Source organism: Plecotus auritus, assembly GCF_963455305.1.
Source record: "Plecotus auritus genome assembly, chromosome: 3".
In the NCBI taxonomy this organism is placed as follows: Eukaryota; Metazoa; Chordata; class Mammalia; order Chiroptera; family Vespertilionidae; genus Plecotus; species Plecotus auritus.
In genome coordinates this window covers 216,771,636-216,795,808 of record NC_137772.1, presented here as the reverse complement: position 1 = coordinate 216,795,808, position 24,173 = coordinate 216,771,636, and the positions used below count along the sequence as shown (strand labels likewise).

The 24,173-nt window shown below is 51.9% G+C and overlaps 1 protein-coding gene across 2 annotated transcripts in view; it reads left to right on the top strand.

The window, feature by feature from the left end:
- Positions 1-24,173, top strand: part of SYN3 (synapsin III) — a 391,487-nt gene that overhangs the window by 324,851 nt on the left and 42,463 nt on the right. For both annotated transcript variants that reach the window (XM_080662983.1, XM_080662984.1), the window contains exon 7: positions 2,874-2,936. In XM_080662983.1, the coding sequence (XP_080519109.1) occupies positions 2,874-2,936 (63 nt within the window). The remainder of the gene's footprint in view (positions 1-2,873; positions 2,937-24,173) is intronic.

Sequence of the window (24,173 nt, the reverse complement as noted above, 5' to 3'; positions counted from 1 at the left end):
GGTGGGCTCTGCCCCCAATTGGGGTTGGGGGGCAGATTGGGGGCGGGGCCAGTCATGGGGAGGGGCTGTGGGCAGTGGGCCGGCCAGCCCTGCCCCTGATTGGGGTGGGGAGCCAATCTGGAGTGGGGCTGGGTGAGAGGAGGGGCTGCAGGAGATTGGCCGGCTGGCCCTGCCCCCTATTGGAGTGGGGGTGGGGAGATCAGGGGCAGGGCTGGCTGCGGGGAGGGGCTGCAGGCTGATCAGGGTGATAGGGAGCCCATAGGGGGTAGGGCCGGCCTGGAGGAGGGGCTACGGGAGGTTGGATGCCCAGCCCCACCCCCATTGAGCCGGTCGGGAGAGGGGCTGTGGGCCTATGTGGTGGGGCAGGCTGATCGGGGGTGGGGCTGGCCAGAGGGGAGCTGGGAAGAGAGGGGATGTTCAGGCTGCCCACTCTTGTTCGGGGGTGGGAGAGTCCAATCAGGGGCAGGGGGGAGGGGCTTCAAAGTTGGCCGGCAGGCCCCACCCCCTGATCTGTGGTTTGCTGGCCACAGTGGGTGTCATAGCGACTGGTTGTTAAGGTCGTTAAGGTTGTTATGGCCTTACGGTCGCTAGCTTTTTATCCTATCTAATAAAAGAGTAATATGCAAATTGACCATCACTCCAGCACACAAGATGGCTGCCCCCATGTGGACACAAGATGGCCGCCACAAGATGGCCAGCAGGGAAGGGCAGTTGGGAGGGACCAGGCCTGCAAGGGAGGGCAGTTGGGGGCGATCAAGCCTGCAGGGGAGGGCAGTTAGGGGAGGTAGGATCGGGCCTAAATGGGCAGTTGGACATCCCTCAGGGGGTCCCAGGTCAGAGAGGGTGCAGGCTGGGCTGAGGGACACACACCCCTGTGCATGAATTTCGTGCACCGGGCCTCTAGTGTGTGTGTGTGTGTGTGTGTGTGTGTGTGTGTGTGTGTCGTGTGTGTGTGTGTGTGTGTGTGTATATATATATATATATATATATATATATATATATATATATATACAGATTGTATTATTTTCCATACAAACACCTGTAGACCTACTTTTGCCTGCCCCTATACATAAAGTGCCTGGAACCATTCCTGGCTCTTACAAGACACTCAGTAAATGTAGCTGCTGTTAGCCTGGGAGTTGCTAAGCTGAGTGGACTCACCCAGTGTGCAACACCATAGCGCCCACTTTCATCCCTTGGGCTCTAACAAAGGACTTTGGAAACCTATCCGAATGTCTCCACATTCTGCTGATTCTCCCCTTGCAGGGCTCTTGGCCTGGCCTCTAAGAACTAAGATATTCATTTATAAGGACATGTGGACTGATGTTTAGTGGTCATTCCTGAGTGGCAGAGAGGAAACTGCACAAATGTCCATTAATAGAAAAATGGCTGAAGAATCGCAGCATGTGGAATAGTGTGAAGCTGTTGAAACTATTGGGCTAGGAGTGTACCTATTGATGTAGGACAGGGGCTGTGCATGGTGCGATAGCAAGTGAAAAGAGCCATTTTTGAGAACATAAGTGTCAGCTTCAACCATGTGTGTGTGTACATGTTTGCAGAGGTTGAGTGTGATGAGTGATGGGCAGGAATACACAGCACACACACCCAGCAGGTGAGATGAGTCAGCCGGGCTGGGGAGAGGGGGAGAGAGATGGGGGGCGGGGGGGGGGGGAAGGTGGTGGTAAAAATAGAAAAAAGCTTAATACATAATGTTAAATGAGGAGACAGTTGTAAAATTCTATCTCTAATAGTATTGCAGAGTATCCCATTTTGTAATTGGACCTATAAATAAGGATTATAAAGTCGTGTGGACCAATACACTGGTTTGATTAGGTGATGAGGTTGTGAACAGTCCCTTCTTGAATGTCTATGGTCATTTGAAAACTGTTATTTCCATTTTAAAATGTTTCACTGTCCCCATCCCAGTCCAGGCCCAAGCAGTGGCACTTCCTGTCAGTTGTAATCAATTCCACATCGATGTCTGGCCCTTCAGTCTCTCCTGATACAGTGCATCCTGCAGCTGGCAGGTCGCTTTCCTGTCCCCAGACCGAGCTACTTCCCCAAGGCCCATCCAAGCCGCATGTACTCCTCCCTTCAGCTTTGAAGACCCCCAATAATCTGGCCCCAACTTGCCTCTTCCTTCTCCCCGACACCCAGATTCCGTGTCAGATGCCTTTCCTGGGCCAGCAGTGTTCTGGAAGCTGGGGATGCAACAGGGAACCAGCAAGGCCGATTGGAGATCACACCGGGCACCTTGCTCAGCACAGCGCCCCGCACAGTGTGACCAATAAATGCATGTGCCCCTTGGTGGGCATGGCCCCGTGGTCTTGAAACCTCACAGGGTGGCCTGGAGCAGGCTTGGGAGAGGGAATGAGAATTTCCAGATATTTGAAGGTTGTTGGGGAAATAACATAAGGCAGCACTATAACAGGAATAATGGAGCTGCCATTCATTGGGTACTCACCACGTAAGTGCTTCACATGCTGTAACTCACTTAATTCTCACAGCAACCCTATGGGATAGGTACTCATCATCCCCATCTCATAGACAAGGAAACTGAGACACAGAGCCATGTAGTAGCTTGGCAGAGGTCACACAAGCCAGGATGTGAAACCGGTCAGTTTGCTTCCCTCTGCCATCTCTCCGATTGGTGGATGCCCCAAGCAGACAGGTTTTAAGGGCCGGAGCTACCTTTGGAAGCCAGAAGCATTGGTATTTGAGCCGCCGGCAGGATGACCACCTGTCAAAGCATCCTTGTGGGGATTCCTGGGGGTGTCCGATGACTGAATGTTTCTGCAGCAACAGGCAGCGCCCAGAGCCTTGGTGGAGATGCTCTGAGATGGTAATGAGTGATTTCCTCTTGTCTCTTCCAGCTCACAGCCCCTCACTTCCCCGTGGTGGTCAAGCTGGGACATGCTCACGCTGGAATGGGAAAGGTATGAGAAGCAGCTCTCACACTCATGTTCATACTCATACAGACGCCCTGTTCCCCTCTCTGTCTGTCCCCCACCCCTCCCCAAAGTGCACTCCCCCTCCTGCCCAGCCCCCTTCCTCTGAGCTCCCGGAGCTTGGAACCTCTCTCCTGCTCTGTCCGGACTCGCTGAAACCAAGCTGGAACTGCTAGCTAATTGTCTCCTGTGATTGTGGCTTCAGGTAATAAATGTAAAGCATCTTGTAAAAGGTGATTCTTTTGTACCTGTCATCATCTATGCCATGGCTGGCTGTAAGCTCATGGCTTTGTCACCTGCAAGGCTAACATCTAGAAAGTGGCTAATACATCGGGCTCCATGGAGGAAGTCCCTGGAGCCAGTTAGCTTCTGTGAAAGTAAATGATATATTTTACACCATCGTAGCTGACATATTGGTCTGCTTCTTTCCAATGCAAATATAGAAACGCTACTCACATTTGGGGGAGAGAGGTAATTCACTGGTCCGAGCCATCAGGAAGTCTAGAATAGTTCGTGATAGATTAGGACAGCGCTGGATTCAGGAACTCAAGTAATACTGACAGAGCTGTCTCCTCTATCTCTTGACTCTGCTCATCTCTACTTGGCGTGTTCTTCAGACAGTTGGCATGGCTACGGATGGCCCACCTGGTCCCTAAGCATCTCTATGTCTGATCTCATGGAGGGGCATTGATCGGCCTTGCTTGGGTTCCTGTGCCCACCCTGAACAAGTGGATATGGAGATGTATTCAGCCCCACTCAAACCATACCGATCAGGGTCTCCACAGGAAATGGAGATTTACTCCTTGGTAAGGGGGCGGGAGTGTGGGGAAGTGGTGGGCAGTGGCTACCACAGGCCGCCTCTCAAGCTTCTGGCACCAATAGAACCACATGAGAACAGGTAGGTCTCAGCGCCCGCTATCCCTGTTGGAGGGACCTGAGCCCAAGCACCAGGTCCAATGCAGGGGTCCTAGGTCAAGGACAGCAGGAGCCAGTAGCAACCTTGGTCTAAGAAGGCCCACCCAGCCACAGATAATCCTGCACCTTACACCTTTGTTCTTCCCCACCCTGTGTTCCTTCTGCATCATCGCTTCCCACCTAAACTCCATCCCCTTCAGGCAGCAAAGGTTGGAAAGAGCCCAGCAGGTCAGGCCATGACCCCAGCTCTGATGTCCTGAACTTGAGCCAGTTACTATCTAACTTCCCTTGCCTCCTCATCTGTGGAATGATGACCATTCCAATGATCATCTTTAAACTGAATCTCCCTCCATGCTACATCTCCCTAAAGAGTGCACACTGTGGGGGTGGGGCTTTGCCTGTTTGCCCCACCACTGTATCCAGTAAGGGCCCTGGTGCACCGTGGCCCCTCGGGTTGTTGGTGGACTGAATTGGATGAGTGAACTCCTGTTTTGATGCATCCCTGTGTCTGTTCCCACGGCCTCTCCTCCCAACCCCGCAATTCTGTTGAGGCTGCCCTCCCCCTGGTCCTCAATAACCTAACCCAATGGGCACTTTTGCTGAATCGAGCTCTCTGTGTCATTTAAATCTGCCGCCATCCCTTCTGTCCCGAAGCCCTTCCTCCAGGGAACTCCGGGCTCTCCTTTTCTCTCTCTGACCACTGCTTCTGTGTCCTCCCAGGACCTTTCTTCCTGCTCCATTTCTCACCATCTATTCCATCACCACGCACTATCTGAGCGCTCATCTACTCTTTCATCACCAGCGGCATCTACATGCCAACAGCCAGCCCCCAATCACACTACCTATCCAGAGCACCAGACGCATATCCAGTCCCCCCCCTCAGCATCTCCACCTTGTCTCCCATGGAAACCTCAGACTCTACACATTGCAGACCATGCCCATGATCTTCCCAGACACCCTGCTCCCCCTCCTAGACTTCCTCCTCCCCCTCCTCCTCCCGTGACCGTATCTAGAGCGGAAATCACCAGTCCTCCCATTGTCCCTGGGAGTCATCACCTCTCCTCCTCCATGTTCAAATGGTCCTCAAGTCCTTACTTGCCCGTTATTGATGTCTCTCCAACTTGTCCCTTTCTTTCCACCCACTGCCACCATGTTGGACAATTCTTGTAATGTTAGAGCGTTCCCAAGAATTAAATTCTGTTTCTAAAGCTTAAAATCATCCCAGACAGGAAATAAAAGGAAGGAAGAGACTGACACAGTGCTGGGGGGAGGAGGTGGGTGCCTCTGAGAAACGCAGGCCCAAAAGGGACTCGGAACACATGGAAAGGAGGACGCATCTCCAAGGATGGAAAGCGTCACCAACTGGAATAAACTGAGGTTTAAGGAAACGCTGAGAGCAAGGGAAAGGGGCTCCCTCTTGCTGTTTGGAATGAGAAAACTGTCAGAAACGGTCTGGACATGCCGACTGAGCAGATGATGTCATATTCATGGCCAAGAGAGAGAAAAACAAAATTGCTACCTTCTATTACTTCCAGCTCCTCTCGAGAAGGGAGATTGTCTGCAGCCAAGCAGAGCACCTTCTTGGGAGAAACTGACAGAGGCTATAGATGAACTCAGGGTTGCTGGGATCCCACCTGGCGCCCTGTGCGTGCGATCACTGAGCCATCCGTCCTATTTCTCCTCTGTTCCTATGTGTTGATCGGGGCCTGCTCTGTGCCAAGAATCAGAGGATGAGTAGGCCCCAGTCTCTGCTCTCACTGAACTGGGGAGACGGTCACATAAAGAATTACATGTAATGTGTGTTGGAGATCTGCTAGGAGGCTGCGCAGGGCCGTCTGGGGATTGAAGGAAGAAGATTTTAATGTAGCTTGAAGGAAGGAGCTTCATTCCACCGAGGGGGTGGAAGGATGGAAAAACTTCTACCTCAGGGGAAATGTGGGTGGTTTGGTGTGCCTGGAAATGTAAGGAATTCCCACAAAGAAGAACAACTTGAAGAAAAGAGATGGGTGAATACCCTCTTGTATTAAAACAAGCGCGATAGGTGTCACAAGTCACAGAAATCAAACACTGTGCAGTTTGGGGAGCACTTAGGTAGGAGGTAATCATGGGGAACACCAGGAGTTCTTCAGAAATAAGTTCAACTAGACCAGTGGTTCATATGAGCAGAGGATGGTTCTGCCCCCCAGGCGGCATTTGGCCATGTCTATACACAATTTGGGTTGTTACAGCGAGGAGTGGGAGAGGTTCTACCGGCATCTGGCATCTACCAGGTGGAGGCCAAGGATGCTGCTGAACATCTTCCAAGACCTGAGACGGTCCCCCACCCCCAACAGAAAATTATACAACCCAAAATGTCAGCAGTGTCAAGGCTAAGAAACCCTGGACAAGACTAATTTCATTTCCTTTTTTCTTTGTTGAAAGTTTTACCAGACTGTAAACCAGAGGAGGCAGTCATTATTATAGAGTTCAACATGATTCAAAGTCTGTCCCAAAGAATTACAATTATAGGTTTGAAAAACGCTGTGTTCAAGTGAGTCTTATTGCAGAACTTCTCAGAGTCATGAATTTTGTTTGTATACATTGTAGGGATAAAAGAACATGGAAAAGTGAGCAGAATTTCCCAGATTTACCTGACCATTTCTTTATTGAGATACTTGTCCTTTTATTAATTTGTAAAAACTCTTTGCATATTAAACACATTAATCCTTGGTCATAGTTTGCAACTATTTTTCTCCATTTGATAGTTACATTTTCATTTTATTACTCAGTTTTTAACCTTTAAAAAATGTAATCCAGTTAAATGTTTCCATCTTTGGGAGGCCTTATGTTATAGTTGCAAGGGGCATTGTTTTGGATCTAGGTTACTCCGCCTGCTGGTTGTGACACCTTAGGTAAATTACTCAGCCTCCCCACCTTAGTTTCTTCTTGTGTAAAGTGAAGATAATAGTATCAAGCTCAAAGCTTGTGAGGATTAAAAGACACTATGCATATCAAGCTCAGTGCCTGGAACCCAGTGGGCTCTCGATAAGTATTAGCTGCCATTATTATTAAGAATGTTCAGACCTGCTCTGGGGCCCAAAACCCAACTGAAGCCCATCAGGGAGCTATGACTAAGCAACAGCATCTTCCAGAGACTATTTCATTTGGCTGCCACTTCAGTGTGCGTCAGATGAGTCAGGAGTGGCCAAAACCTCTGCTCCATAAATACCCAACAAATAGATGAAAACGGGCTCAATCTCACGACTCATTAGGGAAATGCAAATTAAAACCACAGTGAGATGCTACTGTACAACCACCAGAATCAGTAAAGTTAGAAAGGTTAATAATAGTAAGTGTTGATGATGACATGGAACAGTTAGAACACATAAGCTCGCGCACGCACACACACACACACACACACACACACACACACACACACCCCTAGTGAAAGTCTGAACTGTACAACTGCTTTGGAATAAAGCTTGATATTATTCACAAGCTGAAGGCACACAGAAGCTCCTCCCGTTATGCTGAGCCTAAATGCCTGCATGTGTACACCAGTGTTTATAGCAGCTTGTTCACAGCTGCCAACACCCAGACATAGCCCATGTGTCCATTAATAATAGAATAGATGCATCAATTACAGTATATTCAGACACATGGAAAATGCCCCACCATGAAGATGAATGAACTACAACTATACAGACAAACATTCATGAATCTCACAAACACCATTGTCAGATTCAAAAGAATTCCTATTTGTATGTTCCATTTATATAAAATAAAATAAAAAACGGAAATTAAACTATAGTGTTAAAGTGGGGTACATACTTGGGTAATAAAACTTCTTTAAAAGCAAGAACATTGTTATCATACAAGTGTCGACATTATCTCCATGGGGGAGGGAAGGGTGCTCACGGAGATGAGGGTGCAGGTCCAGCTCTTGACTTGGGTGTATGTGGATGTTTGCTTTGTGATAGCTCATTGAACTGTCGCTTCTGTGCTGTGCAGAACTTTGATATGTTATATTTTGAATTCAAATAAGGTTTTCAGAATGTCACCCACTCTTGGGACATATTAATGGAGATCTGAGATCCAGACATGCCCTGGTCAGTCCATGGCCAGAAGACTATGGGTTCTGGGCTGTGCATCAGTCCTGGGTGTTTGAGAGAGACACTGACAGATGAACAAATCCAGGGAAATTTGAACTGAGCAGAAGGGAAGAGGCATCTGGCCAGTATCTTCAGAAACACGGGAATTGTTGTGGAGAGGTAGATTAGACTGATTCTCTACGACATCTAGGAAGCAAAGCTGGGAGCAAAGTCAGGGTGAATGGAATGTCAGTTGTGTTGAAGGAACACCTTTCTAGCAATCAGAGGTGACGTTAATGGAATGGACGGCCCTTAGGCAGGAAGTTCTCATCGATGCAGAGTTTAGCAAAGATGAATACTTCCTGGAGAGCTTCAAGAGAGTGTAAGCATCGTGTGAGATTCTTAGCCTGAGATGTTTGAACCCCCTGACACTGAGACAAATCTGTGTATGCAGTGTGAACATTTTTTTTTGGGGGGGAGAGGGTTCATATCCTTTTTCAGCTTTTCACAGGGGCCTGTGACCCTCCCAAAGGTTAAGACATCATGGAGATGATTCCTACATTATCTTAAAGAATGAGAATCCACTGTTTCAATCAATACTAAGAGCAGTCCATTGAAATAAATGGCATAAGATCATGTTACCATCAAAGGATTAGAAGCCAAGTGCAAGGCCATCTGCCAGCAGAGTGTGGGGGTAAAGTCTGGAGACTCTACAGTCAGGTTTTTTGGTTTAAATGTGGGTTTACCTTTTGCTGGTCGTGTGTCCTTAGGCAAATTGCTTAATCTCTCTGTGCCTCAATTTCCTCCTCTCTAATTTGGGGACAAGAATCTCCCGAAGTGTAGGGAGGTGCCTAGGAAATGCTCAGTGAATGGGCATTTAAATTTCCGCTGCAAGCATAAATATTCTGATTCCTTGACTGCTTATCTCAGCGGGGTCCTCAGGAGGGAGGGCAATAACAAACTGACCGCACCGGGGCCCGCCTTATTCTTCTTTCAGACTTCCAGGGTTTGAGTCCAGCATCTCACCTGGAAGATAAAAGCCTAAGGCCAGAGAGGGGAAGGGTCTTACCCAAGGCCACACAGTAGGGAAGTGTCTCCAAAAACAATACAGGAAGGGAAAGAAAGACCTTTGAGATTGTTTGGCCCAATAACAATTATAATAATAACTAGAGGACCAGTGCATGAAAATTCATGCACTCAGGGTGTGTCCCTCAGCCCGGCCTGCCCCCTCTCGCAGTCCAGGACCCCTCAGGGGATGTCCACCTGCCGGCTTAGGCCTGCTCCCCCAGGGGATCAGGACTAAGCTGGCAGTTAGACATCCCTCTGGCAGCCCGGGAGCCCTCGGGAGATGTCCGACTAATGGCGGGGAGCTGGTCTAAGCCGTTAGTCGGACATCCTTAGTGCTGCTGCGCTGGCCAGCCATGAGCTGGCTTCTGGCTGAGTGGTGCTCCCCCTGTGGAAGCGCATTGACCACCAGCGGGCAGCTCCTACATTGAGTATCTGCCCCCTGGTGGTCAGTGCACATCATAGCAACCCGTCGTTCCTGGTCATTCCTCTGTTAAGGTCAATTTGCATTTTCCCCTTTTATTATATAGGACTAGAGACCCGAAGCATGAAATTCGTGCATGGGTAGGATTCCTAGGCCTGGCCGGTGATCAGGGCTGATCTATGCAGCAACTGGCGGGGTGATTGGGGTGCCCCCGCTGGCACCCACCTTGGCCGGCCTGGGCACCACCCACTTGCTAGGCCCGCCCCCCAAGCCATGCCCCCACCACCACCGCTGCCAGTCACCTCCCTCTGCGGGGTGACTAGTGGGGTGATTGGAGGGCCCCTACTGGCACCCACCTTGGCTGGCCTGGGGCCTGCGGGCTGGGGGCAGCTCCTGCATTGGGCATCTGCTCCCTGGTGGTCAGTGTGCATCATAGCAACCAGTCATTCCTCCGTCCAGTCGATTTGCATATTAGGCTTTTATTATATAGGATAACCACAATAATAATAAAAGCTAATGTTCTCTAGAATTTACTCAATGCAGGCATTGTCCTAAGTGCTTTATATGTATCCAGTCATTGAGTGCAATCCTCATAGCCACCCCATTAGAAAGATACTACTGGAATCCCCATTTTACAGATGAGGAAACTGAGGCGTGGGGAGTAAGTGGCAGAGTTGGGGTACAGGCAGTCTGACTCTAGCACTAGAGCTGAGAGAGGTGAAGGGCATATCCACGGTCACAGCTTAATAAGCCCCAACCCAGGTGGCCTAACACTTTCCCTGCACGGGGTTTGCTGTCCTCCTAAAAGGAGCCTGGAGTGGCGACTGGCAGGGTTGAGTCGCCCCTGCAGGCAGCCTGTCTGTTCTGGGAGGTTGAGGTGGCAGCTCCTACACACGATGTTCCCACCGCCCGAGCGTCTCGCACACCCCTGCTTGGCCAGGGCTGCTGCTGTCATCAGCTCTAAGTGACCGGCTGACTCACTCGGGAGCTTTCCTGGCACTGTTGCATTTTAAGTGGGAGTGGGTGGCCCAATAACATGGTAATGGAGAGGGAGGACTAGAAAATGAGCCAACGGAGGAACGGAGCCCAGGGGAATGGTTAAGAAAGCAAAGCGTCCCCAGCATCTGGGAGACGGCCAGAGAGGAGAGCCACACTGTCTACCGCTCAGCCAAGGAGGCTCTGGTGGGCCAGGTGTTCCAGAGAGGCCGGGGTCAAGGTCCTGCCAAACGGAAGGAGGAGAGCAAGGGACCACGCCCACACCCCTGCCTCCCTCTCATCTCCCACATCCTCGTGTCCTCTCTCACCTGCCCTGCCACTCGCTTAGATCACTGCTGTCCCCATTGTCCCTCTGCTTCTCTTGAGCCAAATGGGCCCTCCGGAGGGGACCTGTCAGTCCTTCATGCCTTAATGAAAATGTTAAGCACTGTGCTCCCTTCTCAGAGGTTCCAGCACACGGATTTCGTATTTACAAACTCACCTCCTCGCTAAGCGGTCTGTGTCTCCCTCAAACCCGTTCTCGCAGCTCTTTCCGGTCACTCACGGGCTGTGCACAGCAGCAAAGCATCTGAGCCGCCCGACATGCCATGTTCCTGGGCTCCAGCAGGGCCTGTGCCACCTTCTGATTCCAGCTCTCATACCGTGAGCAAGGGTCCTCCTCGCAGTCTGTTTAGGGCCACACTTGCACATTCTTGTGCTTTTTGGTTGGTGGTTTCATCGTGTAAAACGCCCCCCAATGCAGTGTTCCCACAGGCAAGAAGGCTGTGATGGGCCTGATGGAGGAAATGTGTGTCAGATAAGCTTCGCTCAGGCATGAGTGCCAGCGCCGTTGGCTATGAGTTCAATGTTAACGAATCAACAATATACATTAAACTGTCTCCAAAGAGAAACAGTATATATGAAATATCGTCTTCAAACAGAAACACAAACTAAGGTGATGTATTGACCGGTTGATGAAAATGTGACCAGAGGCTTAAAGGAACCTAACCCTGTCTTTCCCTTAGGAGCAATGGTTCAGTGCTCATTAATTCAGTGTTTGCTGAAGCAACTGTGTGAGTGAATGTGTGTGTGTGTGTCTGTGTCTGTGTGTGTGCAGTTTGTAGTGTTGACATAAGAAACACACAAACCTATAGAGAATTTTTTTTAAATCTTTATTGTTGAGAGTACAGGCAGTCCTTGGGTTACGCTGGAGATCCGTTCCTACGGCACAATGTAACTCAATGTTCGCCATAAGTCGGAACCCACCTACATAAGCACCTACTTGACTCACATGGAGCACATACACAGCAGTAATGAAGTGAAACAGTAAAAAAAAAAAAAATTTAAAGAAAGATAACAATTCCTGACCTTTACTTGTGGTAAATAAATAATAAAAAAACATAAAGCACATATGTACATATGTCAAAATGACGGAACTCTTTATATATATATATGGGAGATGGCAACGTAACCACAAAATGACATAAGTCGAGTCCAAGGTATCACGAGGACTGCCTGTATTTTGAGCCAAACTGGTGCCAGGTTCAGGAAGCAAGATCTCAAATGCTCTGGGCAATGACAGTTTGCAATGTCTCTTATGCATGTGGAGTTCAGGAGGGAAAGGAAGGAAGATCACAGGAAGGTGAAAGAAAGCGAGGCGGGGATCAGACTCCTCCTTGGAGGGGTCTGGAGGAGAATTACTCCGGCATTTCACAGGTGCACTAACCCTAGATACACAAGAACAACAGGCGGGGCTTGGCCAAACCTTTTACCAGGGTATAGACCTGGCATGACTACCCACCTGCCCTGCCCAGTTAGGAATCAGTGACCAGATCCCCCGGTGAGGTTACTTTTGGTCACTGTACTTGTGCACGCCCCCTTTTTCGTTCACAGTACCTGTGCGTGTGTGTATGTGCATCACACATATTCTTAGAGAATCCTGAAGCTCTTCCTTTGATGACAAAACGCCGTGGATGTGAGCACAGACAGAAGCAAACTGAAACAGCCGTTGTTCAACTCTGGTTTGCCTGGTGTTTGTCATGTTGAAGGCAGATCGCCTGGACCGGCGACTCCTTTTTCTTACAAGGGTTTAAGGCTAAGCTCTCTTAGTTTAAGGCTGAGTCCTGGTGGTGCTTCCTCTGCCAGTCCCCACATCCTTGTGCCAACCTCGGTTCACTGGCAAGAGTGTTGGTCTGGGTTCAGAAACCTGGGTCTTCCATGCTCCATGGGGCCAGTGGTATCGACCTGGGCAAGTCATTTAATCAGAAGTGGAGTGGGTCAAGTATATCAAATATGCATGCTTTTCCTCACCCAGGGACTTGGAGCAGCTAGTGAGTCAGCATGCATTAACAAGGATGAAGCTCCGTGCAAATGTGAGATGGGTTGGTAAGCGAAGAGGACATGCTTTGGGCTTGGGCCTCCGTGGGTTCTGATCCGGACTCTTCCCATTTGTCAGCACCGTGACCTTGAGCAAATTCCTTGACTTCTCCAGGATAATGCAATTCAGATGAGGCGGGATGGACAAAGGAATAGAGGGGGGGGGGGCGGGGGCCTGGCTGGTTTGGCTCAGTGGATAGAGCATTGGCCTTCGGACTGAAGGGTCCCAGGTTTGATTCCGGCCGGTCAAGGGCATGTACCTCAGTTACAGGCTCAATCCCCGGTCCCGCTTGGGGCACACATGGGAGGCAATCAGTCAATGTGTCTCTCTCATATTGGTGTTTCTCTCTCTCTGTTTCATCCCCTCCCTTCCACTCCCTCTAAAAAAATAATGGGGCGGGGCGGAGGGGGGAGCGAGAATATCCTCAGGTGAAGATTAACAAAAACAAAAGCAAAAAAAAAAAAAAAAAACACTATGAGCTATCACTGTAAATCCACTAGAATGTTGTCAATCATTAAGATTGACAACACCAATTGTTGGTGGAGATGTAGAGCAACAGGCACAGAGGGGAGGCATTAAGGAGTCCTGAGCACCCCTGCACCAGATGCACCCCCCCCACACCTCTAACCCTCAGAGGGTTATTTTGCCCAAGGTCACAGGTAAGTGGTGGAAAGGGGACTCATCAGGTGCTTTGGCCCTTTTGTTCCTGCCGCCTGGGGCCTCTGCGGATCCGGGGTAGAATCATTGCTTCCCATTAGAAGGCGACCAGCCAACTGAATGGAGGGTTGATGGATAAAGAATTTTGCAGGGCTCCACCCAAGAAACTTGTCAGTGCCTTGGAGGCCAGCGTGACCTTTGCATATGAAGGGCTCTTGTTTGGTGAACTGGCCGCACCCCAGACCCGAAGACTAAGAGCATTCATGCAAGCAAATGAGAGGAAGAAAAAGAGTGTCATCCCGGCACTGTGTTCAAAGGCAGTGTGCAGCCCCACCACCTCAGACTCATTCTGTCAAGAAGGACAGACTCCACCTGGCGGTCTCACCTGGAAGGAATACATTACCTGCCCTGTGAGCTCGGACCCCACAGCACCCGCAGGAAAAACAGGATGTTTTGAACTGGCAAACGTGGAGAAGCAGCACCATTTCCTTCTTCTCTCCTCTGTTTTCCTGGCTGACCCACTCCTGCATTGTACACAACAGGGGCCGGAGACGCCATCCCCTCAGGAGCTTCTCAGAAGCAGGAGGGGGCACGCATGGCCTACGGGGTGGGCAGCACTCTCTACAGTCCCCAGCTTGACTACCAGCTCCTTTTCCCCCAGCAGGAGACCCTCGTGTGCCATTTACAAACTACACCCACACCTGGAGCTCAGCCAGGCCCCAGCAGTCCTTAGGGGTGGGTATTGGTGTCATGATACCCATTTCACAGATGAGATAAGCAGAGACCAAGGAGACAAATGATTTGCATAAGGTCGCACAATTGTGCGTGTGCAGGCAGCACGCTCTTTCCACTGGTCCTGGCGCCCCAGCCAGAGGAGGGCAGCCTGCAGGGAGTCCCGCCGGCCTGTTTGGAGCAGCCTGCATGTCCACAGAGGCCTTTCTTGGCCAAAGTGTGCAGGCGCAGCCGTTCTTTCTACCGGCCAGCAAGAGAAGCGGCGTCCTGAAACGGGCAGAGGCCACCTGCTTCCTGGAGGGAGGGCAGCCACGTCTCTGGCTTCTTGGAAACAGCTCCGCGTGGGCGCAGCTGGCATCGCTGCTGACAGGTGGCAGAGGCAGGGTGTCTGCGGGGGGGAGCCAGAGAAGCAGCGGGCTTATTCCATTTTGGCGTGCATGTGCGTGCGTGCGTGCGTGCGTGCACGTGTATGTGTGTGCCTGTGTGTGTGCAGGGGCGTGTGATTCGGGATTCAGGCTGCGCAGAGGTCTGAAACACAATTGTCAGCAGCCTCTGCTAAGCCTCCATCAGACAAATGAGGCACTATTGGCAGACCCCTTCTCTTGCCTGACTGCTGGCCTCCAGGCCAAGAAGCCTGCACACCCTCACCTAGTCCTCCAGGGGGGACGTGGGGAGACGCCAGGGAGAGTGTGGTGGACAGTGAGTGCGCTTCAGGCTTTTTTGACTTATAGATGGTTGTATTTAAAGGATTCAGTGGGGTCAACGAAGGAGGCTGTGCACAGCTGAAGAGCGGGGCCTGGTGGCTCGCTGGCTCCCTGAGGGATGAGGGAGCAGCAGCAAGGGCACCTGGGAGGCTCTGGGTGACAGACCAGGCGAGGCAGCCCCTGACGTCAGGGCCTGAGCTCCGGGTGCTGCGCATGCTGGGTGGGTGAGCGTTCTCTCTATATTCTGTCAGATGGCCACTCTTCTAGGCTGTCCGGCTGTGTCGTCTCTGTTGCAACCATTGGACTCTGCCTTCGCAGTGGAAAGCAGCCCTGGAGGGAAGGTGAACGCATGAGGCAGCTTTACCTACGGACACCGAACTCTAAATTACATATTATTTTCACATGTCGTGGAACAGCATTGTTTTGATATTTTTTTTCCAACCGTTTCAACATGGTCCTTAACTCATGGGCTGCACAAAAGCCATCATTCACCCTCAGGACAAAGTTTGCAGACCCCTGTTCTGCGTCATCTTATCATCTGCACCGCCCTGCTAGATTGTAAGCTCGCTGGGTGCACGAGCTGCACCCACGAGCTGCACCCACAAGCTGCACCCACGAGCTGCACCCACGAGCTGCACCCACGAGCTGCACCCACGAGCTGCACCCACGAGCTGCACCCACGGACGCCACCGCCCCTCCGGGTGGAGGCCAGCACCCGGCACCCTGCACGAGGCGCCGGCGCCTGGGCAGCTGAAGTGTTGCTTTCAGAGCTGACACTTGCCAGGAGCCGCCCTTCCCTTCCATTCAGTCTCACGGTCACGCTGCACCTCCACAAACATGTGGGCAAAAGACTCAGCGACCCGGGCGCTCACTCACCACTTCAGGGGTTCTGATTTATTGAAGGGAAGAGCAAAGGAAAGGAACCAGCAGCTGATAAGCGGGGTAATCAGGCCGTTCCCTAAACAGTGCACCAACCCCTCCGGGGTTCCTGTCACTTCCCACCACTTCCTGTCCTGGCAGCCGGGCGAGGACATCCTCTGAGCTCTGAGGCTCAGCATTCAGAAGGACTGGAGGGCGGGCAACAGCTATTGAGAACTGAAGGCCAGGGCTCTTGCGTTCACTCAACAAACATGGATGGATGTGGTGCCCAGCTGTTCTGAGTTAGGGACTCAGTAACTGTTCACTGAATATTTTGGCAAACCCTTATGAGCGTTGGTTATGTGCAAGGAGTGGGCTAGACCCTGGATGGAGGACTCATGGTTAAGATCCTGAGGTGAAAAAGACGTGGCTCCCGACTGCAGAGAACTGACACGCAAAAGACCCAGGCTCATGCCAGACTGCCGTCCACTGCAGGGCTTGGCAAGCTAACACCCACAGGCCCAATCCAGCCCCCGGCCTGGTTTCATTAATAAAGTTTTATTGTAACACAGCCCTTCCTAATGAAAGGTCAGAGTTGAATAGTCATTATGCCTTTCAAAGCCTAAACTATTTACCATTTTGTACACGCAATGCTTTCCAAACATCCGTATAGCAAACCACAATTAGTAATACATTTTGACGGTCACCTGATTCCCAGATTGTAGATAGGTAGGTAGGTAGTAGGTAGGTAGATGAATTGAAAGAACACTTGTCCTTCCTATGTGCCAGGTGCTTAGATATAATCTGCTGCATTCTATTCCGTTTTTTAAATGTTGGCTGTGACCCATTAAATTGATTTGATGACCCATTTCAATCCTGCAGTTTGAAAAATACTGGTTCACGGGAAAGCAAAGCATGTCCATTCACTCATTTGTTCAGGAAATACTTTCTGAGCGCATTCTACATGCCAGGCACTGTTCTAACACAGGAGCTATAACACTGAACACCGAGGGCTGTCCTCAGGGGGCTTGCTTCCTACGGGGGAGGCAGACAATAAAAGCTGTGATATGTCAGGTGATGAGAAGACCAAAGAGACAGGGTAAGAGGGACAGAACGGGACAGGGGTGTGACCAGGGGAGCCTTTCTGTGAGATGACATGCGAAGGAAGGAGAGGGTGAGCCATGTGGACAGAAGAGGAAGCGCATGGCAGCAGAGGGGACAGCACGCCCAAAGGCCCTGGGGCAGGAGCCACCTTGGGCAGTCCAGGAGCAGGCAGGTGGCCAGAGGGGCTGGGGTGAGTGCTTTCGATGAAGAATGGTAGGAAATAAGGCTGGGGCGGGGAGGGGAGGTTGGGGAGAGGTGGTAGAAGAAGATCCTGTAGACAACTGATTTCAATCAAAACAGAAGGAGGTAATGGGTCACAGATAAGTGCTGAGAAGGTAGTCCAGGTAAAACTGAACCATGATGGAGGGGAAATCTTCATTGACTGACTCATTTGTAAAAAAAAAAAAAAAAAAAATACATTTAAACCTCGTTTCTCGAACGTCTTCCATCTCAAACAATTCGGTTCTCAACCAAGTTGTTCACAGAAAAACATGTCTTGGTTGAGAACCAAAACTTAAGTTTTCAGTTTGACAACCTTTTCATGCTGATACCTCAGCATAACGTAAAGCTTCTTGCAGGCAAGGAGCAAAGTTGGAGAGAATGCTTTTGTTGCCGGCAAAATCGATGCTTAGCACAATTTTAAAACATCAAGAGGCCAGCAAGAGTGCTAATGTTGCTAAGGGAGTGAAAGTGCTCACAATCACAGGCAATTGAATAGATAGAAAAACGGCTGTGGATTGGATAAAGGAACAGCAGTTAGCCTGTGACAGCATTAAGGAGGCAGTGATATATAAACAAGTCCTTTAAGGCTAGTCGGGGGTGGTTCGATAAATTTAAGAAAAGAAGTGTTTATTTATAAGTTAAACCATATATTAGACATGTACTGTATATAAGAAAGATTGAAACGAAATCATTTGGGGGTCTGGAATGGATTAATTCACTTTACATTCTTTCTAGTGGGAAAAACGATTCCGTTTTGAACCAATCGCTTCTCGAACAGCCTTCTGGAACGAATTCAGTTTGAGAAACAAGGTTATACTGTGCTGAGTGTGTGCAGTCACTGTGCTGAGGCCACAAACACGCATGGGCCTCCCTCCTGGAGCAAAGCCCAGGGCCCGGCATTTCGCAGCCCCGGGCGAGGCTGAGGTAGAGGCAGTGTTTCAAGGCTCGGGGCTGAAGGGAGACCTGGGAGAATAATTGAGATGGGAAAGGTCAAGGCCAGACCCTAGATGCATTGTACACTGCACTCCAGAATTTGGACTCTGTCTTCTAGATAAGAGAGAGGGAGTCGGGAGTCCCCGGGACCCATGAGGAAGGACCTGTAGCCAGCCATTCAGGGAAGAAATAAGGGCTTGAATCCAGGCAGCAGCCGAGACAGTGAGGGATGAGATAAGGACACAGTCAAGATATGAGAAAAGCAGGACTGAAGGAACGTGGGGAATGACTGGATTCGGGCAGAAGGAAATTGAGGGTCTGATGATGCTGCCCGCTGAAATGTGAAATCAAAAAGGATAGGCTTGGGGGAAAGATCATTGCGGTGTTTAGCATTTTGAGTGTGAGGTACCGGTGGGAAATAACAATAGCAACCGCCCACGGTTTATTGAGCACTTACTGAGGGGCAGGCCCTGTGCTCCTTTTTTAATATATTTTTTTATTGATGTCAGAGAGGAAGGGAGAGGGAGAGAGAGAGATAGAAACATCAATGATGAGAGAGAATCATTGATTGGCTGCCTCCTACACCCCCCCCTACTGGGGATCGAGCCCACAACCCGGGCATGTGCCCTGACCGGGAATCAAAACGTGACTTCTTGGTTCACAGGTCGATGCTCAACCGCTGAACCACAGCGGCCAGGCTGTGCTCCGAGTTTGATGTGCACTGTCTTATTTACTTGGCACACCAGCTGTGTGCGGCAGGTAATCTGATTATCCCCATTTTGCAGAAGGGGGAACCGAAGCCCAGAGAAGCTAAGTGAGTGGGAAGGGTGGCAATATCTGTTATCATGGTGAGCTCTCAAAAAATGGCAGTGTTATTAATTATGATTATCTTCTCGCCACTGTGGGAAGGAAGCGCAGGACAGGCCTTTTGAGAGCGGAGCCAGGCCATTTCGGAGGCCTGTGTATATACAGATGTATTTATAAATGCCTCAGCGTGTGTATACACACATATCACCATACCCATCCCCGGTCTGTTGCTGCTTTTCATTTTTGGCTCTCCAATTAGGCTTCTCAAATGCCTTTTGATCTTACCCCATTCTCCAGCCCGATCCCACGCCCACCCCATAATTACTTTATAAATACATTTCTTCTCCAAAAGTCCATCTCAGCCTCCTTGCCTTTGTTCTGCTCCGGGAAGTAAATTGCGTTGCTGGCCCTGCAGCCGGAGGAGGTTTATTCTTGCGGAGAGAAGGGGAACTTCATTTATTTATTTTTTTGGTATAGCTCCTCTCGCCTGTTCCTGCGCCAGATAAACAAAGCTGCTATTCATTTCGGCATCCCCCGTCTCTGTCGTGCCCGGAGCCATTTTATCAGCACAGCCTCCCTCCCGGGCTGTCCCTCTGAGAGGCCGGAACAGCACATGAGCATGTTCTGAGAGTGAGTGCGGGGAGCATAGCATCCCCCCGAGAGAGGTCACAGAGCAGAGGCTGCTGCTCTCCCGGTGAGTGCAGGAGCAAACGTTATGTTTCAGGTCGTGGTCGGACGGTGCTGGCTGCTCCCATGTGGGCTCAGCAGAAAGCGTCCGCCAGCCCATCCGCAGTTTGTGGCTCAGGGGCAGGGAGCGGAGGCAGCTGGAAAGAAAACTTGGGGTCCGGCCTCCTCTTCCTCCTGGCGCTGGGCCCCAGGTCCTCTGTCCGCCGCGGCCCTGCTGTTCTTGCTGCCACCCCTCAACAGCAGCGCCTCCTCTGCCTGCGCCCCATGCCCCGGCTCCCACACATCCGGCTAAACTTGCAGGGGTGGGCAAACTTTTTGACTCGAGGGCCACAATGGGTTCTTAAACTGGACCGGAGGGCCGGAACAAAAGCATGGATGGAGTGTTTGTGTGAACTAATATAAATTCAAAGTAAAGGAGCGGAGGGGAGAGCAAGAGAACCCTCCGCTCTTTCGGCTCCGCGGGCCGGATAGAACAGCCGAACGGGCCGGATCTGGCCCGCGGGCCGTAGTTTGCCCACGGCTGGAAAGGTCTGGAGCCCAGCCTTCCACCCGATGCTGCCTCAGCCACGACCCGGTGTTGCTCTGTGGCCTCCTCTGAGCCCTCTGCCCAATGAACAATGAAAATGCTCAACCTACACACCAGGTCTTCGGCAGCAGCTGCAGATGAAGGGAGATCCACAGTCCCACCCGGCACGAGCGCACCCCACAAAGGAGGTGCCCCCGAGGTGTCTCCAAGGGATCTCAAGACCCCACGGAGTCCAGTTTGCAAACCACTTCCTTGTGTCAAAAGAGCGCCTAGAAACTGTGGTTGGCATGCACGTGTTCATGTCCTCATTTGGAAAATAGTCCTCAAACACCTACCGTGTGCCAAGAGCAAGAGGTACAGTAGTGATTCCCACAGCCAAGCCCCTGCCCGCCGCGAGCTTGCCTTGTGGGGAGCATTGACAGCTACAGGGTCATCTGAGACCGTGAGCGGGAGGCAGGGTGAAGTCACAGAGCGTGAGGAGGGAGGGGAAGGGCTGCTTGGGACAGACGGGTGGTCAGGAGAGGCCCTGAGAAGGATCGGGCTCCGTGAGGATCTGCAGAAAGGGGTGCTGGCGAGAGAATAACAAACAGCTGCAGAGGCCCGGGCGGCGCTGAGCTTGACGAGTTCTAGGAACTGGGAGAGAAGGCCGGGGCCTGGGGGCCGGGGTTGAGTCGGAGAGATGGAGGGGCCCAGGCTTGCTGGCCCTCTCGGGGGCACCGACAGGAGACTGCAGGGGGCATGGGCGTGGTTCAGGGGTTCAGGGGTTGTCGGCACCCACCCGCGATGGTGATTTTGTTCCCTGCGGAAATAACGAAATCTGTACACAGTTCTCCCTCCTACAGCAAAGGCACTCCGAGGAGGAGCGGAAGTCCTCACTTCCGAACTTCGCCTTCCCTTTCAGAAGCCGTACCTCCAGGAGCAAAGTGGCCTGTCCTTGGGGGGGGGGGGGGAGGGGGAGGCAGCACCTTCAGTTTTCTCTTCTGTGCCCGAGGTCACCGGAGGACACCAGAACCCTCCTCTCTAAGGAAATCCCACATGAAACTGGAAATTGTAGGCAAAAAAATACTACTGCTCGACCCATGTGGCCCCATGGTTGAGTGTCGACCCGGGAACCAGGAGGTCACGGTTCTGTTCCCAGTCAGGTCACTTGCCCAGGTTGCAGGTCGATCCCCAGGGGGAGGGGCATGCAGGAGGCAGGCGATGGATGATTCTGTCTCCCCATTGATGTTCCTATCTCTATCCCTTCCGCTCTCTGAACTCAGTGAAAACATATTTGGGGGGAGGAGGGGATGGGAAAGTACTATTACGTTAGCTGTAACTTTATTCCCTAAAAATTACAACACTTACCAATAGGCCACCAGGCGAGCACAGCGGGTCTGTGAGGAACGGGGTCTTGTGTCAGCCTCAGCTTTACCGTTCCAGTGTGTGTCCCTGCCCCGCTCGGTCGCGAGAAACCAGGTTGCCCTGCACCCTCGGGGTACCCTCCAGAGAATCCCCGTGGAAGGGGGAGCCTTCCTCTGAGGGCTTCACAGAAAAGAACTGCCCCAGCAGCCCAAGTAAATGCACATCAAACATTTGAGTGGGGGGGGGGTTTGCGGGGGGGTGGGTGCATGCTTTAAAATCAAGCTTTTAAATCTTTTATTTTAACAAAACAGTAATCAAACGTGTGTTGCAACACCTCAGTTCCCTCCATGGAACATTGAAACAGAGGCAGCGGGTGCTGTCTTCCAGCCGTGGTGTGCTGGCAGACGGCCTCACTGGGTGGGGGGACAGCCCTAATTCGTGTGGCTGCCAATTCCTGGGGTGTAAACACTTCCGCTGCGGACAACTTCACGCTAACAACGCTTTCATAACTGGCTCGCGACATTTCCAAATATTTAACCGCCGCCTCTCCTGAGCCGTGGGGGCCGCTCCCGGACACCTGTTTCCAGCCCTCGGACGTAGTTGGTGTTTCGGGAGGAGCCCCCGAATGCCATCACCCGAACCCAGCCCCGCCGTGGTGCCCAGGCCCTGGGGCCATTGGCTGGAGCCAAGGAGGGGCAGTGAGAATGGGGTGGGGCAGGGAGCAGAGGCACTGGAGCTGCCTTCTTACCCCACTTCTGTTGTCAGAAATGGCCAGAGGGTGACCCCGGGAGTCATGGTGACACCTCCTAAAGCCAGGTCCTCCCCAGCCCACCTGAGCTTTACAGGACTCAGACCCTACCTTGGGAGGGCTCCCTCCCCGGGCTCATCCTTCTAAGCCCGCTGAAGTATCTTCACCTTTAAAACCTTCCTCGCCTTGCCCAAGTATCCTGACTGCTGCCCTCCTGCCCCTGCCCCCTGCCCCTGCCCTCCTGCCCCCTACCCCTGCTCTCCTGCCCTCCTACGCTCCTGACCCCTGCCCCCTGACCCTGCCCTCCTGCCCCTGCCCCCTGCCCCTGCCCTCCTGCCCCCTGCCCCCTACCCCTGCTCTCCTGCCCTCCTACCCTCCTGCCCCCTGCCCTCCTGCCCCCTACCCTCCTGCCCCCTGCCCTCCTGCCCCCTGCCCCCTGCCCCTGCCCTCCTGCCCCCTGCCCCCTACCCCTGCTCTCTTGCCCTCCTACCCTCTTACCCTCCTTCCCCTTGCCCCCTGCCCCCTGCCCCTGCCCTCCTGCCCCTTACCCCCCTGCCCTCCTGACCCCTGCCCTCCTGACCCCTGCCCTCCTGACCCCTGCCCCCTGCCCCTGCCCTCCTGCCCCCTGCCCCCGTGCCCCCTGCCCCCTGCCCTCCTACCCTCCTGCCCTCATGCTCCTGCCCCCTGCTCTCCTGCCCCTGCCTCCTACCCTCCTGCCCCCTACCCTCCTGCCCCCTGCTCTCCTGCCCCTGCCCTCCTACCCTCCTGCCCCCTGCCCCCTACCCTCCTGCCCCCTGCCCTCCTGTCCCTGCCCCTGCCCTCCTACCCTCTACCCTCCTACCCTCCTGCCCCCTGCCCCCTACCCTCCTACCCTCTACCCTCCTACCCTCCTGCCCCCTGCCCCCTACCCTCCTGCCCCCTGGCCTCCTGTCCCTGCCTCCTGCCCTCCTGCCCTCCTGCCCCCTGCCCCCCTGCCCCCCTGCCCTCCTTTGAGCCAGCTCTGGACCTGGCACAGCTGTCTCTCTGCGCCATCTGACTGTCTGCAGCTCTGCGCTGCTGTCAGTGTTCTGGGCTGGACCCTGAGAGGAGAAAGCATGGTTGGAGCCCAGGACCCAGCATAGGGCCTGATAATTTGTTAATTTACTAAACAATGTTAACTGAGTCCCTCCATGTGCCGGGCAGTGTTCTGGCCACTGAGATTACAGTGGAGAACAAACAAAGGCCTTGTCTTCATAGGGTTGTTGATTCTAGAAGACAGTCAGTACATATGAAAGTATTGTCTCTCCCATCCAGTGTGGCTCAGTGGTTGAGTGTCGACTTATGAACCAGAAGGTCACAGTTCAATTCCTGGTCAGGGCACATGTGAGATTTCAGGCTTGATCCCCAGTAGGGGGCATGCAGGAGGCAGCCAATCAATGATTCTCTCTCATCATTAATGTTTCTATCTCTCTCTCCCTCTCCTTTCCTCTCTGAAGTCAATTTTAAAATGTATTTTTTTAAAAAAGAAGAAGAAAGTATTATCTCAGAGTCCCTGTGATCACCGCTCTTAGGAAGCCAGGAGAGGGGAGCTAACTCTAGTATAGAACCTGCACATAAATAGGACCATCCTTCATAGTCTTATATTTATTTATTAATTTATTTATTTTTATTGATTTCAGAGAGGAAGGGAGAGGGAGAGAGAGATAGCAACATCAATAATGAGAGAAAATCATTGGTTGGCTGCCTCCTACGGGGGACTGAGCCCGAAACCCAGGCAAGTGCCCCCTGCCCTCCACCCACCCCCCTGTTACACCCACCCTCCCCCCTGTATGATCCCAACTCTAGGACATTCAGGAAAAGGCAAAACTACAGACACAGTAAAAGGATCCGTGGTTGCCCGGGGTTCGAGGGGAGGAGGAATAAATGCAGCGCACGGAGGGTTTTTAGGGCAGTAAACGTATTCAGAACGATACTATGATGGTGGACACATGCCATTATACATGTTTTGAAATCCATAGCTTCATAGTCTTTTGACTTTATTTTTTAAGTATGACTTTGGGATGTTTGAAGACCTACTGATGTGCTGTTGTCATAGACC